Source organism: Schistocerca nitens, chromosome 6 (assembly GCF_023898315.1).
Source record: "Schistocerca nitens isolate TAMUIC-IGC-003100 chromosome 6, iqSchNite1.1, whole genome shotgun sequence".
Taxonomy (NCBI): domain Eukaryota; kingdom Metazoa; phylum Arthropoda; class Insecta; order Orthoptera; family Acrididae; genus Schistocerca; species Schistocerca nitens.
The window spans coordinates 446380792-446399496 of NC_064619.1; the positions used below are offsets into that span (position 1 = coordinate 446380792).

The 18705-nt window shown below is 39.7% G+C and overlaps 1 protein-coding gene across 1 annotated transcript in view; it reads left to right on the plus strand.

Annotated features, from left to right (window-relative positions):
* The window catches only part of LOC126263741 (transcription initiation factor TFIID subunit 6), a 140557-nt gene that overhangs the window by 37354 nt on the left and 84498 nt on the right, over positions 1-18705 (plus strand). Inside the window, exons 4-6 of the mRNA XM_049960924.1 lie at positions 6985-7144; positions 8879-9011; positions 9471-9650. Coding sequence (XP_049816881.1) covers positions 6985-7144; positions 8879-9011; positions 9471-9650 — 473 coding nt within the window. The remainder of the gene's footprint in view (positions 1-6984; positions 7145-8878; positions 9012-9470; positions 9651-18705) is intronic.

Below are 18705 nucleotides of genomic sequence, written 5' to 3' on the forward strand. Positions count from 1 at the left end.
TGTGTCAAACTCTTCACTCAGTATCGTATCTCCCATTTCGTCTTCATCTACATCCTCTTCTGTTTCCATAATATTGCTCTCAAGTACATCACTCTTGTATAGACCCTCTATATACACCTTCCACCTGTATTTTTCTTCTTTGCTTAAAACTGGGTTTCCATCCTGTCAATATCTTTTTTGAGACATTTGTATTACTTGTTGCCTGCTTCATTTACTAAATTTTTATATTTTCTCGTTTCATCAATTAAATTCAATATTTCTTCTGTTAACCAAGGATTTCTACTAGTCCTCGTCTTTTTACCTACTTTATACTCTTCTGCCTTCACTATTTCATGTCTCAAAGCTACCCATTCTTCTTCTGCTGTATTTCTGTCCCCCATTCTTGTCAATCGTTCCCTTATGCTCTCCCTGAAACTCTCTACAACCTTTGGTTATTTCAGTTTATCCAGGTCCCATCTCCTTAAATTGCTACCTCTTTGCAGTTTCATCAGTTTTAATCTACAGTTCATAACCAATCGATTGTGGTCAGAGTCCACACCTGCTCTGGAAATGTCTTACAATTTAAAACCTGGTTCCTAAAGCTCTGTTTTACCATTATATAATCTATCTGAAACCTTCCAGTATCTTCAGGCCTCTTCCTTGTATACAACATTCTTTCATGATTCTTGAACCAAGTGTTAAGTATGATGAAGTTATGCCCTGTGCAAAATTCTACCAGGCAGTTTCCTCTTTCATTTCTTACCCCCATTCCAAATTCACCTGCTACTTTTCCTTCTCTTCCTTTTCCTATTCTCGAATTCTAGTCACCCATGACTATTAAATTTTCATCTCCCATCACTACCTGAATAATTTCTTTTATCTCATCATACATTTGATCAATCTCTTCATCATCTGCGGAGCTAGTTGGCATATAAACTTGTACTGCTGTGGTAGGGGTGGGCTTCGTATCTATCTTGGCTACAATAATGCATTCACTATGCTGTTCGTAGTAGCTTACCCACACACTATTTTTTTATTCATTATTAAACCTACTCCTGCATTACCCCTATTTGATTTTTTATTTACAATCCTGTATTCACCTGACCAGTAGTGTTGTTCCTCCTGCGACCGAACTTCACTAATTCTCACTATATCTAACTTTAAACTATCCATTTCCCTTTTTAAATTTTCTAACCTACCTGTCCAATTAAGGGAACTGACATTACACACTCCGATAGGTAGAATGCCAGTTTTCTTTCTCCTGATAACAACACCTTCCTGAGTAGTCCCCGCCCGGAGATCCGAGTGGGGGACTATTTTACCTCCAGAATATTTTACCCAAGAGAATGTCATCGTCGTTTAGCCATACAGTAAAGCTGCATGCCCTCAGGAAAAGTTACGGCTGTAGCTTCCCCTTGCTTTCAGTTGTTCGCAGTACCAGCACAGCAAGGCCATTTTGGTTAATGTTACGAGGCCAGATCAGTCAGTCATCCAGACTGTAGCCCCTGCAAATACTGATAAGGCTGTTGCCCCTCTTCAGGAACCAATCGTTTGTCTTGCCTCTCAACAGATAACCCTCCATTGTGGTTGTACCTACGGAACAACTATCTGTATTGCCGAGGCACGCAAGCTTCCCCACCAATGGCAAGGACCATGGTTCATGGAAGGGGGGCATGTGTCCACAACAAATTGACTTGCCTTTACCTAAGATGGTTCCATTCGGATAGGCCCCATTACTTCAGCTGTCTTTGTAGCAATCAGTTTGCATTAGTTTACAATACATTTTGTGCATCTAGCAGTGATTTGTATATCTGATCTGGTTTTTACCATGGTACCTCCTAATGGGATGGAAGCAGGAGATTGTAATTGGAAAACATAATTGTAGATATGCACTGGGACAGATATTCTAGTAGACAATAGCAACAAAAGTTGGATTAGTCCAATCTGCAGTGGTGTATACATTGCAGTGGTTCAAGTAATCTTGTGCCAAAGCTAATGTTCCCTGGAAAACCCGAAAGTAGCATCATACAGGAAGATCAGCAGAGTAAATGTCAGAGGACTTCTACTGCACCTGAAATTCACAAAGTAGTAAATACATGTGAGCTCCCTCAATCTCTGTCTTAACTGTGCATTGCCATCTTTGTGAACAGGGTTTAAAGGGGCTCATCTCGAAGGCAAATCCTTTATTAGGCAAACAGAGTAAGGGGAAACGATTACAGTAGCCCAGCAACATAAAAACTGGAGTGCACAGCAATGGTTCATGGTGTTGTTCATAGACAGATCTAAGTCTGAATTATTCGGTAGCAATCTTTGAATGTTTGTTCATTGATCTTGTGCAGAACAAATGAAGAGTTAGTGTGTGATGCCAATGGTGAAGTACGGTGGAGCATCAGTCATGGTGTTGGTACGTTTTGCAGGTGATAAAGCCAACGATCTAAGAAGAATTAACGGGAATATTAAAGAAATCACAGGATACTGGTAAACAATGCAGTTCCATCTGGCAAAAGACTTGTGCATCATGAGTTTGTTCTGCAGCAGAAAAATGAACCCAACCATGCTTCTGACTTCTGCAGAGGGTGACAGTAGGAAAGAGAAATGTGAGGAACTGAAGAACACGACTTTGATACTTTGAGGAGGCTAAAATCTAACGCATATTGTATTAAACTTCATGACAGAGAAAATATTTATTTTGTGGGTCTATTTAGTTTGTACGATGTGTTTCGGCATTGAAATAAAGATATAGTTTTTATTATGGGTGTTGGAGAACTTTTCACTTGTAGTGTATACTCCACAAACTACTGTATGGTGCATGGCAGGGGATACCTTGTACCACTATTAGTCATTTCTTTTCCTGTTCCACTCAAATATAATGAGGGGAAAAACAACGATCCACACACCTCTCTATGAGTCCCAATTTCTCTTACCCTGGCTTTGCAGTCCTTACACAAAATGGACGTTGGCAGCAGTAGAATCGTTCTACAGTAAGATGCCAATACCTATTCACTAAATTTTGTCAATAGTGTTTCATGAGAAGAACATCCTGTTCCCTCCAGGGATTCCCACTTGAGTTCACAAAGCATTCCCGTAATACTCACATGTTGATCGAATCTACCAAGAACAAATCTAGCAGTATGCCTATGAATTACTTCATTGTCATCCTTGAATCTGATCTCGTGTGGATCCCAAACACTCAAGTGGGTCTCAAGAATGTGTTGTTCTGGTGCACTGTACACAGCCTCATTTGTAGATGAGCTACACTTTCCTAAAATTCTCCCAACAAACTGAAGTCGACCATTCGCCATCCCTCCTTATGTACTCATTCCATTTTATAACACTTTGCAACATTATGCCTAGATATTTAAGCAACATGTCTGTGTCATGCAGAACGGCACTGATACTGTATTTGAATATTGCAGGATAGTTTTTCCTACTCATCTGCATTAAGTTACCATTTTTCTGCATTAGAGCAAGCTTTCATTCATATGCTTTCCTGTATATTACAGCATCATCAGCAAGTAGCTTCAGATTGCTACTCACCCTACCCATCAGATCATTTATGTATGTAGAGATCAAGAGCAGTCCTGCTGCACTTCCCCGAGACACTCCTGATAATTCTGTTGTCTCTGACTAACACTCACTACGGAGGGCAACATACTTGGTTAAGGAGCCTTCAAACCATTGACGTATCTGGAACCATTTCTGTGTGCTTGGACCATTGTTAATGGGCAGTGGGCGGGGGGCGGGGGGCGGGGGGCGGGGGGGGGGGCATTGTCTTAAACACTTTCCAGAAATCAAGGAATATGGAATCTGACTATTGCCCTTCATCCATGGTTCGCAGGGTATCGTGAGAAAAGAACAAGCTGAAAAACAGTATGGAGGAAGATGCATAGACCAATGAAGGCGAATAGTTAAATAAGCCGCAAACCATAGAATACTGCTTATCATATTAAATTTCACATCATTGTATTTCTAGACTGTAAGGCCATATCTTATGGTATGTAGCTGATTCGTAGTATTCTACAGTTGGTGAACTGTAGTCACTGCAAAATGACAAGTGTATTACAGGAGTGTACGTGGATAGAACAGCATAAAATAGAGTGATTTCTGTGTGCCAAGAGTCTGGCCTTACTGCAGTGGTAACGCATCTTCCCGTCAGATCATCGAAGTTGACCACTGTCGGGCTGGGCTAGACCTTGGATGGATGACCATCCAGTTTGCTGAGTCCTGTTGGCAAGCAGGTTGCACTCAGCCCTTGTGAGGCAAACTGAGGAGTTAGTTGATTGAGAAGTAGTGGCTTTGGCCCCAGAAACTGACATTATGGCTGGGAGACCAGTGTGCTGTCCACAAGCCCCTCCATATCTACTTCCAGTGATGGCTGTGGGCCTTCATGACCTGTTTGGACAGAGTATAGTTTTTCAAGAGTCTGACCAAAGATAATATTCATCATGAAATACGTCTCATATTTGGTGATAACTGTATTTCACGGAAAGCTATGTTCGACTGAAAACAGGAGTTCAAGAAAGAATCATGAACAGTGAGCATCCCTGACCACCCTGCGGAATTTCCCAGCTGGAACCACTTTGCAAATTATGGAAATAATGATCCATAAATATCTCTGTATGACAATGAATGACAAGGGGGCTGCCTTGGATTGGTCTTATACAATTACACGCATCATAATACATAAGGGATAGAATTGTCATACAGTTTATGAACTTGGGTTCCCCACCAGTTGGCTCCAGAGTTGAAATAGAAGAGGTTCGACATTTCTATGCAATGTCTCATGTGTTACATAGAAGAATGAGACAACTTCTTTACATTTAGTTGTAGTCATAGGATGATCACTATCATCCTGATCGAAAGTGATCCTCCATGGAAAGGTAACATATTGAAATTCCAGCCTTATGGTAAACTGCAGGGTGGTGATTCTTCAGGGAAGCCTGGAATTCTCAGGAAATTACATTTTACCTGGAAAAATCATGGAATTTCATAAAATCTCAGGGAATTCTGTTTTTTTAACCTGGCATTGAAATTGAATTTTATTGAGTTTCATAAACCACAAATTTTAAAATATGTAATATTTCAAAATGTGTTAATTATATGAATATTATTCCATATAAAATATCAGTGTTTAAAAACTGCAGTTAAACTACTGCTGAGAGGAAACAAAAGTCATTACTGCAGCATTCTGCTCCCCCCGCCCCCCCACCCCCACCCCCACCCCCTCCTCTGCTCATCATTAATTTAAAATCAGGAGCTTCTTGACACTATCTTCTTCCTCGTGACACTATCTTCTTCCTCACACCTGGAATTATCAGTTTTTTCCAACATTTGAGTAGCCACGCTGAACTGAACTGTGACAAGCCATTTGCTGCGAACTACATGGACTCCTGGCAGTGTTTCTTGACATCCGCAAGGTGTTCGATACAGTTCCCCACAGTCGTTTATTGAACAAAGTAAGAGCATATGGACTATCAGACCAATTGTGTGACTGGATTGAAGAGTTCCTAGATAACAGAACGCAGCATGTCATTCTCAATGGAGAGAAGTCTTCCGAAGTAAGAGTGATTTCAGGTGTGCTGCAGGGGAGTGTCATAGGACCGTTGCTATTCACAATATACATAAATGACCTTGTGGATGACATCGGAAGTTCACTGAGGCTTTTTGCAGATGATGCAGTTGTGTATCGAGAGGTTGTAACAATGTAAAATTGTACTGAAATGCAGGAGGATCTGCAGCGTATTGACGCATAGTGCAGGGAATGGCAATTGAATCTGAATGTAGACAAGTGTAATGTGCTGTGAATACATAGAAAGATAGATCCCTTATCATTTAGCTACAAAATAGCAGGTCAGCAACTGGAAGCAGTTAATTTCATAAATTATCTGGGAGTACGCATTAGGAGTGATTTAAAATGGAATGATCATATAAAGTTGATTGTCGGTAAAGCAGATGCCAGACTGAGATTCATTGGAAGAATCCTAAGGCAATGCAATCCGAAAACAAAGGAAGTATGTTACAGTACGCTTGTTCGCCCACTGCTTAAATACTGCTCAGCAGTGTGGGATCCGTACCAGATAGGGTGGCTAGAAGAGATAGAGAAGATCCAACGGAGAGCAGCGCGCTTCGTTACAGGATCATTTAGTAATCGCGAAAGCGTTACGGAGATGATAGATAAACTCCAGTGGAAGACTCTGCAGGAGAGACACTCAGTAGCTTAAAAAAAAAAAAAAAAGGTTACTAGACATGTTTAGTTGGGGATTCTTGGAACACCTTCCATACATCCTTGATAGAACCCAGTGATTTTCGTCAGTTGGATCCCCTTAAAAATCATCTGGGTGGAGGGCATTTTAATAACAGGCCCTAGCCTGAGAGGGCATTCGGATGAGACAGTGCTACATGAACTCCTTGTTGCAAGCATTGAAGCCCTTATCAAATAATTGAACATGCATTTAAATATAATATGGTGAATAAATTAAGAAGAAAAACTAATTTCAGGCTGGTAATCATGGAACTTCTGCTGCTACCCTGGTCTTTGATTCATTTGTCTATTGGTTTGTTATCATATAAACATAGAAATCAAATACTGTGTTTATTATGAAGCAGCCATTGAAGCTGGCCATGTTGTACCAAATCATGCGCCAACAGCTGGGTGGCCAAACTTGCCAAAGCTACTGTTCAGCAGTGGGCCTTCATATGGGTATACAAATAACTGTTTATCATTTTTATATAAAAACTCATGCAGAAATTTGTAGTGAGTTAGATGGCACAGGTGGCACTGTGTCTAATGAAACTGGTTACACCAATGAAATGACTCAAATACAGTGTTTTAGATGGACATATAAGTGCTCATATTGATTGTAAATGCTACCTTACAACCAATAGGAGCATGAAAAATGAAAAAAAAATCACTTTTTATTGTTTAATGAAGAAATCTCTTAAGACCAATATGTGTTTATGCATTGTTTTAATTTGTATTTTGTCTTATCTTCCCCTGTGTTTCAGCCCACTGGCTGTGCATAGAGGGAGTCCAGCCAACTATTCCTGAGAATCCACCACCAGTTTCAAAAGAAGTACAGAAAGTGGAAAGCATTGATCCTGTTAGTAAACTCAAGAAGCCAAACAAAAACAAAACAGATGCAGCAGGGAAACTGACAGCACCAGGGTAATATTTCCAGCTCTTCTCACATCATGTTCCATGTAGTTACTTAACCTTTAAGGAATAACTTATTAGTGTTTTGGCTTAGTATTAATAAAAAAAAGGGCTTGTATCTGATTTTAAAGTCATTTATATTGAAAACTGTTGTGTGCAGGAATGTTTCACCCTCAAATAATAGTAGAGAAATTCAGGACATTTTAAACAGGACGTCCTCTAGTTATGATGAATGGAAACTTCCTTTAATTGTGCATAAAAGCAGATAATATATAATGAGCAGGAGTGAAAAACCTAATAAGTTTTGAATAAAGCATTCTGAATTCATTTTGTTGCAGCATTCAGTCATATCAATAAATATATCTGGTAGTAATGGTATGATGTTGATGAATAACTAAAAATCATGCGTAGAGAGGACAAATGAACAACTTCATTTTATTGGGAGAGTTTGGGAAAAGAGTTGCCTCTTTCTGACTTGCTCTTCAATATTTCTCAAGTGTTTGAGATCCCTAGAAAGTGAGATTAAAGGAGAAGAATGAAAGAATTCAGAAGTGCACATCTAGAATATTACAGAATGGATCAAGAATTGTACATGAGAGAGAGTGAGTGTGTGTGAGAGAGAGAGAGAGAGAGAGAGAGAGAGAGAGAGAGAGAAAGAGAAAGAACATTGGTTTTGCAAGTCACTGAAGTTTGAGAAGCCAGTATTGAAGGCAGATGATACAGTTCATCTGCTTTCATTGTATATCTTCTGGATTGATCACACAAACAAGATGATAAGAGTTTAGTACACCTACAGAAAAATGCAATTTTTTTTTTCTCATTTGCATTTCTTTGATGGAGTTGGAAATGATGGGACGAATACTGTCACAAGGTAGCCTCTGTCATGGAGTATACATTGATGTACAAAGTATTTACATATGCTTATGTATATGTCACCAGACAAAACACCTATTTATTATAGTGTCAGACAATTATGTGTTCTTTTGTTGACATTTTTGTTTGCTGACAGATATCGTAACTCATTGCTGTGCTTTTATGAGGCTACACAGAGTGAAATTTTCCAGCAAAACATTGCCTTTGTGGCATGACATATAACATGTTCTGATTAACTCAGTCTGACAGATTAACCAAGTTTTGCAAAACATACACTCATACGGAAAAAAACGTAGCTTTCTTTGAGTGTATGCAGCATAACATCCTAAAATATGTGATTTTCATCACTCATTTGTTGAAATATGTCATGCTCTAAGACACTGTGGCAAAAAATTGAGTGCTTTGTTGTTATCCATATAGAATCTATTACATAAAACCATACAGCATCATTCTTCAGTTAAACCTTTCGGGCTGAGAGGCCGTGGTCAATGTATAAAATTTCAACCTAACATTTCATCTCCATCTGCGGGAGACATCTTCTGAGGTCGTCTGGCTACTGCCGACCTCAGAAGATGTCTCCCATAGATGGAGACAAAACGTTAGGTAGAAATTTTATACATTGACCACGGCCTCTCAGCCTGGAAGTTTTAACTGAAGACAACACCGGCCGTGAAAGCCTACATTGTATGATCATACAGCATCAATTAATTTTTGGAAAGACCATTGAAATTTATTATTAATGTGTTTTATGTACAACTATTCAGAGATGCTTAATAATCAATAATGCAGAATATTTCCAATATAATCTCTAGTTTTGAAAGTCTGTTTTTAATGATTTTGAACTAATAATGTTACTAATATTTAATCTTTCAGTGTGCAGAAACTTCGTAATGTTGAAACTGTTCATGTGAAGCAGTTGGCTACTCATGAACTATCTGTCGAGCAACAGTTGTACTACAAAGAAATCACAGAAGCTTGTGTTGGTTCAGATGAAACAAGACGAGCAGTAAGTCAATATTTAAATATTGTCTTCCCTTTCAAGAGTACAAACTACCTTCTAATGAAAACTTTGTATATCAGTTTTAACAATGAGACATGTGCCGGACTACTTCACCTCTTGAAAAGTGTTTAAAGTATGGCTGTTTCAGATTTTTTATGCAGATCATTTATGTAATTACCATTAGAGGCTTGTGATTTATTTATTTTCTTCTCTTTCTTTGTCTGCTCTGATACTAACATTGGTTGCTAAACTGAATAAAAAATAATTTTCACACGGGCATCGTATAACGTTAGGTGTCAAGACACACAGCACACTCCACTGCAGAAATACATATTTTACCAGTTTCTTAGCCGTTCTTGTGTTCTAAAAAATAATATCAATGATAATAATGCAAATTTATTAAAATATAATTTCATTAACTCTTCTAAGTTCATATGCATTCAATATCTGTGCATAATATTTCAGGAAGCATTGCAAAGCTTAGCATCGGATCCTGGTTTGCATGAAATGCTGCCACGTATGTGCACTTTCATTTCTGAAGGTGTTAAAGTCAATGTCGTGCAGAATAACCTTGCACTTCTCATATACCTCATGAGAATGGTGAAGGCTCTTCTTGATAACCAGTCACTATATTTGGAAAAATATGTAAGTACATTTTCACATTTTTCTGTTTGTCTATCAGTTAAAATTGTGGCATAAGAAAGTTGAATTGCATTATCATACATTGTAATTAGTTATTTGTTGACAGATAATAGCATATTTATTGATTGACAATGCACTATTACTACTATTACATTTATAATGGAAAGCATTTGCAACGTGAAACTGCAACAAAAGTAGAAAAAATATCCTGTATCAAATGATGGTGGACCAACACCAGTGAACAACTGTTGGCTGAAACGCGAATGTGATTTATTACTTGCTCCATAGATTACTACATACCTGACAAGTAATGTCATGAAGTTCAAAGTCAGTACATCCAGTTACATAGTCAATATATCAAAAACATCGTCCAATCAACCTGCCTCCGGAGAGGAAGTTGCTAATGCATGAATGTGTAGTGGCACTCAACTCGAAGGTTATCCGATTTGAATCCTGCTGGTGAAAGAAAGTCAACCAGCAAGGGTAGGAGAAATGGTGGCGTAAAATTCTTGATCACCAGACTTTTTGCCAGTCTCCCAGATTTAATCCCAAACCTCTCCACAGTGTCTCGTGAAGTGAGGGCATGTGGCACTGTAGATGGTGATTTGCCCATCAATTGGGGGTGTTAAGCCCAGTGACATCTATCACGCATTCACCAAAAACATGGACTTCGTAAGTGAACAAGTCAATTTGTTTAAAACATTGTCGATGTTTTCCTCAGACGTTCTCAGTTGCTTGCTCCTCCCTTTATCCAACACTGTCCCTGTCTCCATAAATTTTTTGTGCCACGCACAGATTGAAGGGCGCGATGATGGAGCTCTTCCAAACTTCGTTCTGAAGTTTCGTTAAGTCTGAACATCCGGTTTTGTTTCAATAAACTAGGACACACATTGTCGTGAGAAGTTGCCATTTTATAGAGATTCAGTTCCTTCCATCAACAAAACATCTGAAACACAAAATTTAATTATATATAAAAACTTTAGTAAGCAGTGATTACAAATTGAAACGCAAGTCGCCGAAGTGGCGTCAAATCGAAAGACTTGCACCTGGCAAATGGTTTACCCAATGGGAGGCCCTAGTCACACAACATTTATTTAATAAAAGAAATTTTGTTAAAATATATCAACACCTGCCACTGTAATAAAATTTTGAAGTTGTGAAGGGATTTTATGGACAACCTGTATTTTATTCAAACATTATGAATTACCTCAAAGAAAATGCTCTATTGAAACACAGTCAGCACAGATTTAGAAGACATTATTCTTATGAAACTCAGCTAACTCTTTACTCACACAAAGTGATGAGTGCTGTCAATAAGGGATTTCAAATTGATTTCTAGATTTCTTTCGACAATGTATCTCACAAGAGGTTTGCAATCCTATGATTGTCGAAAGAAATCTAGAAATCAATTTGAAATCCCTTATTGACAGCACTCATCACTTTGTGTGAGTAAAGAGTTAGCTGAGTTTCATAAGAATAATGTCTTCTAAATCTGTGCTGACTGTGTTTCAATAGAGCATTTTCTTTGAGGTAATTCATAATGTTTGAATAAAATACAGGTTGTCCATAAAATCCCTTCACAACTTGTGGAATATTGTCTCATTATTTATTTATTTACACGTCAAGTTCTGTAGGACCAAATTGAGGAGCAAATCTCCAAAGTCATGGAATGTGTCAGTACATGAAATAACAACATAAAAGTAATAACAGATAAAAATAAAATGTTTATGAAACTGAAAAAAATCTAGCCATAAGTTCAATGCAATCAACAATATAGCAAGAATCAGTTTAATTTTTCAAGGAACTCCTCAACAGAATAGAAGGAGTGACCCATGAGGAAACTCTTCAGTTTCGATTTGAAAGTGTGTGTATTACTGCTAAGATTTTTGATTTCTAGTGGTAGCTTGTTGAAAATGGTTACAGCAGTATACTACACACCTTTCTGCACAAGAGTTAAGGAAGCCCAATCCAAATGCAGGTTTGATTTCTGCTGAGTATTAACTGAGTGAAAGCTGCTTGTTCTTGGAATAAGCTAATGTTGTTACAAGAAATGACAGTAAGGAATATATATATTGAGAGGCCAATGTCAAAATACCCAGACTCATGAACAGGTTGACATGAGGTTTGTGAAATTACACCACTTATTGCCCGAACCGCCCATTTCTGAGCCAAAAATATCCTTTTAGAATGGGAAGAGTTACCCCAAAAGATAAAACCATGTGACATAAGCAAATGAAAATAAGCAAAGTAAACTAATTTCCGTGTCAAACAATCACTCACTTCAGATACCATTCGAATAGTAAAAACGGCAGCTTTGAACAAGATCCTGAATGTGGGCCCTTCATGACAGTTTACTATCTATCTGAAAACCTAGAAATTTGAACTGTTCAGTTTCACTAATCATATGCCCAGTTTGTGACATTAAAATGTCGGGTTTTGTTGAATTGTGTGTTAGAAACTGTAAAAACTGAGTCTTACTGTTATTCAGCTTTAGTTTATTCTCTACAAGCCATGAACTTATGTCATGAACTGCACTATTTGAAACCGAGCCTATGTTGCACAGAACATCCTTTACTACCAAGCTAGTGTCATCAGCAAACATAAATATTTTAGAGTTACCTATAATACTAGAGGGCATATCATTTTTATAAATAAGGAACAGAAGTGGCCCCAACACTGATCACTGGGGTACCCCACACTTGACCGCACCCCACTCAGACCCATACATCACAGGCATTCTCAGCACTGTGAATAATGACCTTTTGTTGTCTGTTGCTAAAGTAAGAGGTGAACCAACTGTGAGCTACTCCCCTTATTCCATAATGGTCAAACTTCTGGAACAATATTTTGTGATCAATAGAATCAAACGCCTTAGTTAAATCAAAAAATGTGCCTAGCATTCGAAACCTTTTGTTTAACCCATCCAGTGCCTAACAGAGAAAAGAGAATATAGCATTTTCAGTTGTTAAACGACTTCTAAAGCTGAACTGTACATTTGATAGCAAATCATGTGATATAAAATGATCCATTATCCTTACATACATAGGCTTTTCAGTAACTGAGCAAACACTGATGGCATAGAAATAGGTCTAAAATTGTCTACGTTGTCCCATTTTATAAAGCGGCCCTACCACTGAGTACTTTAATCATTCAGAAAACTGACCAGTCTTAAAGGAAAAATTACAAATATGGCTAAGTACAGGGCTAACATGTGCAGCACAGTACTTTAATATTCTACTAGGCACTCCATCATATCCGTGAAAGTCCTTAGTCTTCAGTAATTTAATTATTGACTCAATCTCCCCCTTGTCAGTATCACAGAGAAGTATTTTGGACATCAATCTTGGAAAGGCATTTGCCAAGAGAGTTATATGATTCCCTGTAGAAACTAATTTTTTATTTAATTCATCAATGCTCAGAAAATGATTATTAAATACTGTATGTATAGGTGATTTATCAGTAACAGAAATATTTGTACTGACTTTATATCATCGTCCTTGTGCTGCTGACCAGACACTTCCTTCACAACTGACCATATGGTTTTAATGTTATCCTGTGAATAGCTATTCTATTTGCATACCACATACTCTTTGCTTTCCTAATAACATTTTTAAGCACCTTACAGTACTGTTTGTAATGTGCTGCTGTAGCTAGATTGTGACTACCTTTAACATTTTGATATAATTCCAGTTTTGTTCTATATGATATCCTTATGCTACTAATCAGCAACCTTAGGCCCTTGCCCAGAACCTCTCCCCTAAATCCTTTTTTCTCCTTACCCCTGTGACACCCTGCACACCCATCTCCTACATGCTCCCCAAAATCCACAAACCTAACAATCCTGAAAGCTCCATCATATCTGTTCATTGTTCCCCCGCTGAAAGATTTTGGTCCTCATTGACCATGGTCCAACCAATTGTCCAAAATCTAGCCTCCCATGTCAAAGATACCAGCCATTTCCTTTACCAACTCTTCATCATCCCCACTCCTGTATGTCCCTACTCCTCACTGTTAGTGCCACTTTCCTATATACCAACGTCCCTCATGCCCATGGTCTTGGCCACTTTCCTACACACCAACGTCTCTCATACCCATGGTCTTGCCACTGTTGAGCACTACCTGTCCCAGTGTTCTTCAGACACCAAACCAACTACCTCATTCCTCATACATCTTACTGACTTATCCTAATACACAGTTACTTCTTCTTTGAAGGGAAAGTTTCCAAAAAACAAAATCCACAGCACAGCCATGGGCACTGGCATGCCACTCTCTTATGCTAACCTGTTTATGGACCATGACCTTCCTAGCCTCCCCAAACCCCAAATCTCTGGTCTGATTCTGGTTCATTGATGATATCTTTGTGATCTGGACTCGGGACCAAGACATCCTGTCCTCATTTCTTCCAACCTCAACATCTTCTGTTTCATTTGTTTCACTTGGTCCTCCTCAACCCAGTGTACCACCTTCCTGGACACTGACCTCCTCTCTGATGGCTCCATCCACATCTCTATTTATTTTTTGACCACCAACAGTACTTGCATTTTGACAGCGTCCATCCTTTCCACACCAAAGAATCTCTCCCAGAAAGCCTGGCCACCCAGAAAAAGCATATCTGTGGTGATAAGAACTCCTTTGCTCAATATGCTGAGTGTCTCATAGAAGCTTTCAAGACAGGCATAATCTCCCAGACCTAGTCCACAAACAGATTTCCTGTGCCATATCCCACACGCCCCAATCCTCCGCTACACCCAAGAACCACCTACAAAGGAACACTCCCTTCATCACCCAATACTATCTTGAACTGGAACAACTGCACCACATCCTTAGTGAGGGGTTTGATAATCTATTGTTGTGTTCTGAAATGAGTACATCTCACCCAGATCTTTCCCACCCCACCATGAGATCCGTTGCCCAGACAACCTCCACAGCAACCGAGACCCTCACTATGCCACTCCCAATCCCAATCACTTACCACAGGGATCATATCATTCCTTGAGGCAGAAAAGCTTCTGTCCACAAATCAGCACAGATTTAGAAACACAGCTTGCCCTTTTCTCACATGACATCCTGTAAACCATGGCTGGAGGATAGGCAGATCCCATATTCCTAGATTTCTGGAAAGTATTTGACACAATGCCCCACTGTAAATTGTTGACGAAGGCCTGAGCGTATGGTTTAGGTTCCCATATATACGAGTGGCTTAAAGACATTTTAAGTAATAGGACCTAGTATGTGTGCGTCAGTGGTGAGTGTTCATCAGAGACGAGAGAAACATCAGGATGCTCCAGGAAAGACTGACAGATTCTCTGTACACTTAAATAACCGGATGGACAGGGTGAGCATCAATTTAGACTATTTGATGATGATGCTATGGTGTATGGGAAGGTGTCATCATTGAGTGACTGTATAAATGCACAAGACCAAATTTGTAGTTGATGTCATACAGGTAACTTGCATATCAAATGCTACTGTGCCCCATTCTTGAGTACTGTTAGAGAGTTTGGGATCCCCACCAGAATGCATTAAAGGAAGTCATCAAAGCAGTTCAGAGGTTAGCTGCTAGATTTGTTACTGATAGGTTCGGTCAGCGTACAAGTTTTGTGAAATCAAATGGGAATCTCCAGAGGGAAGATAATGATCTTTCCACAAAGCACTAGTGCACAGATTTAGAGAAGCGGCATTTGAGGCTGACTGCAGAATGATTCTATTGCCATCAACATACATTTTGCTTAAGGATCATGAAGATAAGATGTGAGAGATAAGGGCTTGTATGGAGGCTTTTAGACATCCCTGGTTCTATTTACGAGTGCAGTAGGAGAGGAAATGACTAGTAGTGATACAAGGTACCCTCCGCTGTGCACCATACGAGGTTTGTGGAATATGTATGTAGACATAGAAGTCGTTGATGGAAGACCTGCTCTGTCCACCCACTCAGCTCTTCCTGTTCAGTCATGTAACAGGCTTATCCTACCCCAGAAGAGGCCGGGCCACCTGTGAAAGCAGCCGCCACATACCAGCTCTACTGCAATCATACACAGTGTTTTATATTGGTATTGACTACCAACCAGCTGTTAACCAGGATGAAATGCCACTGCCAAACTGTGATGAAGAGCAAAGTGAACCACCATGTGGTACATCATGCATCTGAACATAGGATGCTTGATTTCAACGGCTGTTTCAGAATCTGGGCCATCTGCATCCTCCCCTCCTCTACCAGCTTTTCTGAATTGCACAGATGTGAGTTATCCTTGCAACACATCCTTTGCTCACTGTGATTGCCCTGGCCTCAGTCTCCGATAACCCACTGCCCCCATACCTTCCATCTGACAGTTCCCCTTCCTCCACCTTATCTCCCTCTAAACTTCAAGTCCCTACCTGCCATTCACTGCTGTCTCCAACACTCATGCATCGCATGTATGGCATGTGCACATGTCACCTTCCGTCCCGCATTCCTAGCCAGCAAACTGTCTACCTCCCTCCGAGCCACTAGTCAGACATCCACAACCCCTCCCCCTCCCTGTACGGATCCCACCCAACACGACCCCCATCCCCAACACAGTCCACCTGCCAAATTGCAGAACTGGAATTGTGCTTTCAGCTGACATCGCGTAGGGGCATAGCACATACATGTGTGTGCGTATGTGTGTGTGTGTGTGTGTGTGTGTGTGTGAGAGAGAGAGAGAGAGAGAGAGAGAGAGAGAGAGGAGAGACGGGGAGGGGGGAGGTCTGCTATACACCACCCCCCTCCCTCACAAGAAGTTATTTAAATCCAGATACAGAAAATATTGCTAATTAATACTGGTGACTTATGTAAGTCACATTACCTGTAATCTTTAGTAATATGCCTCTTTGTGGGCGCACCTACATGTTACCAAGATTTTTTTGACTACACTGCAGAAGTTTTGCTGGAAAGCCCTTACACATCCCGTATACAATCCTGACTACTCCCCAAGCAATTTCCATATTTTTCAACCTTGAAGAAAGGTGTTTGTAGTTGTTGATTTGCATTGGACGAAGAGATGCATGCCTGGGTACAATTATGGTTTTGTAGGCTGCTGCATACATTTTTCCATGAAGGCGTTGGCCATCTTGTCTCCCAGTGGGATAAATGTATTAACAGCTTTGGTGATTACTTTTGAGTAAACAGTTTACTTACCTTTTCTCCACATGGCTCTGTGCCCCTTATGCAAAGGTCTGGCACATTATTCCAGTTTTTCTTTCATGTGTTAACATTTTTAATACCTCTGTACAATACAAAAATATAAACATATCAAATTGTAAATGTATACAAACATTTTTTACTGTAAGACATCACTGTAGTTTGATAGCACTCTGTGGATTGTAGAAGTGACTTGTATGCTGTATATGCTTAAAATTGTTAGATTTAGGTCTTTTTTGGAAAAAAAAGTCTGTATACTTATTTAAGAAATTATGGATGTTGAAATCAGTTAGATCATTTGTAAAGTCTTTGGAAATTTTTCTTTCTGCATAAATATTTCAAGTTGTTCTATGAGATTTAGCTTCTTTCATTAGCTGTTTTGTGAAGTAAGTGAGGTTGGTGTGGATGTGATTCAGTATGTCTCTTCCATTGCAAATGGTTAGCTATTGTAGATGTTTTATAGTGGCTAAGTCTAAAAGCATTGTAATTTTTATACTCTACTATATTCTACTAGGGGATTGTTAGTGTTTACTGTGTGACACAATTGATGACCAAGATTAATCTTGTTTGTGGAGAAGTACATTGTAACAGGAGTATCTTTAAACTACTTTAGTACAAATGTTTATGTTAATACAATTTTCTTAAAAATATTACTCATCTGGGTAGTAAGGGAATGGCAGTGAGAAAATTTTATGAAGCACCTACAATCTGGCTTTGCTCAAGCACACGGTAGTATCAGCACGAGCCAGCTGCTAGACAAAACATTTCAACACCGTTAGTCGGCCACCAAGAATATGACATCAACACTTCTGAGTATGAGTGTGAGCGAGCTCAATGGAAACACTTGACCAGCGCAAACCAACCTGCTCCCCTTGCTCTTATAACATAATGTACGAAGCAGGATGCATCAAACACCTAAAAGGGGTTTGATGAAGCAGTTAAGATACTGAAGCAAATTGATTAAGCCAATTCAGCAAAACTTAAGACCACTGACGACTTGTAATGAGCGAGACTGATTCAGTCATTACAAATGACTTCAGCAGAGCTGCTCCTCAATGCCATGAAATCTCCACACCACTAGCCTAGAGTCAGTCAATCAGCAGGGTCGATGGCATTCATGTTGTCCGCATTCGATTCTCTGTTCATTATATTGTAACATCTTGCGTGAGATTTTTTAGCTGTTGGTCATACGCTCATTGCCTGATGTGATGACAACTGATCCATATCCTCGGATGACTATGAACCAGCTACCAGTAATAAAGCTGCCACTGATGGGTAGTCCCTGAGTGTACCAACACTGTTCCACTTCAGGGCAACAACTGCTCTGAAGCAGTTCGGGTCAGACAGCTTACCGGGTCAGACAGCTTACCAAAACAGAGGGCCAGGATTGCCATTCGGCAAGGCATCTGACATCGCTCTCAGGACGGCTTTTGAGCCAAACACACACACACACACACACACACACACACCGATCGCATGCTCATCTTTAGCAGACCAGCCAACTGGAATGGCTTTCCAAACAAACAAGTGGGCAACCTGCCACACACTAAGTCACCGGCTTGCACACAGGGCTGATGCAGCAATCTTCAGCAGCCCTGAGTCTGCCTCTGGATTTGGTAAATTCCACTTCGGCTTACGAAGCCAACAGCCCCCATGGAAGATACAGCAACAAGATGTAAACTGAGGAATAAAAGAGGTAATATTTAATTTTCTTTTATTGCACCTGACAACACCACCCAGGTACCTCAGCCACCTTCCTTACAAAACAGTAGGGGTTTCCAGCCCAGGAGTGACTACCCCTACAAGTTGGATGTCAGAAGTGCTGAAGCCCAGCACCAATTGAAACTGGAGCACAAGCAATGATGGCCAAGTCTAAGGAGGACAATGATTTGGGAAATG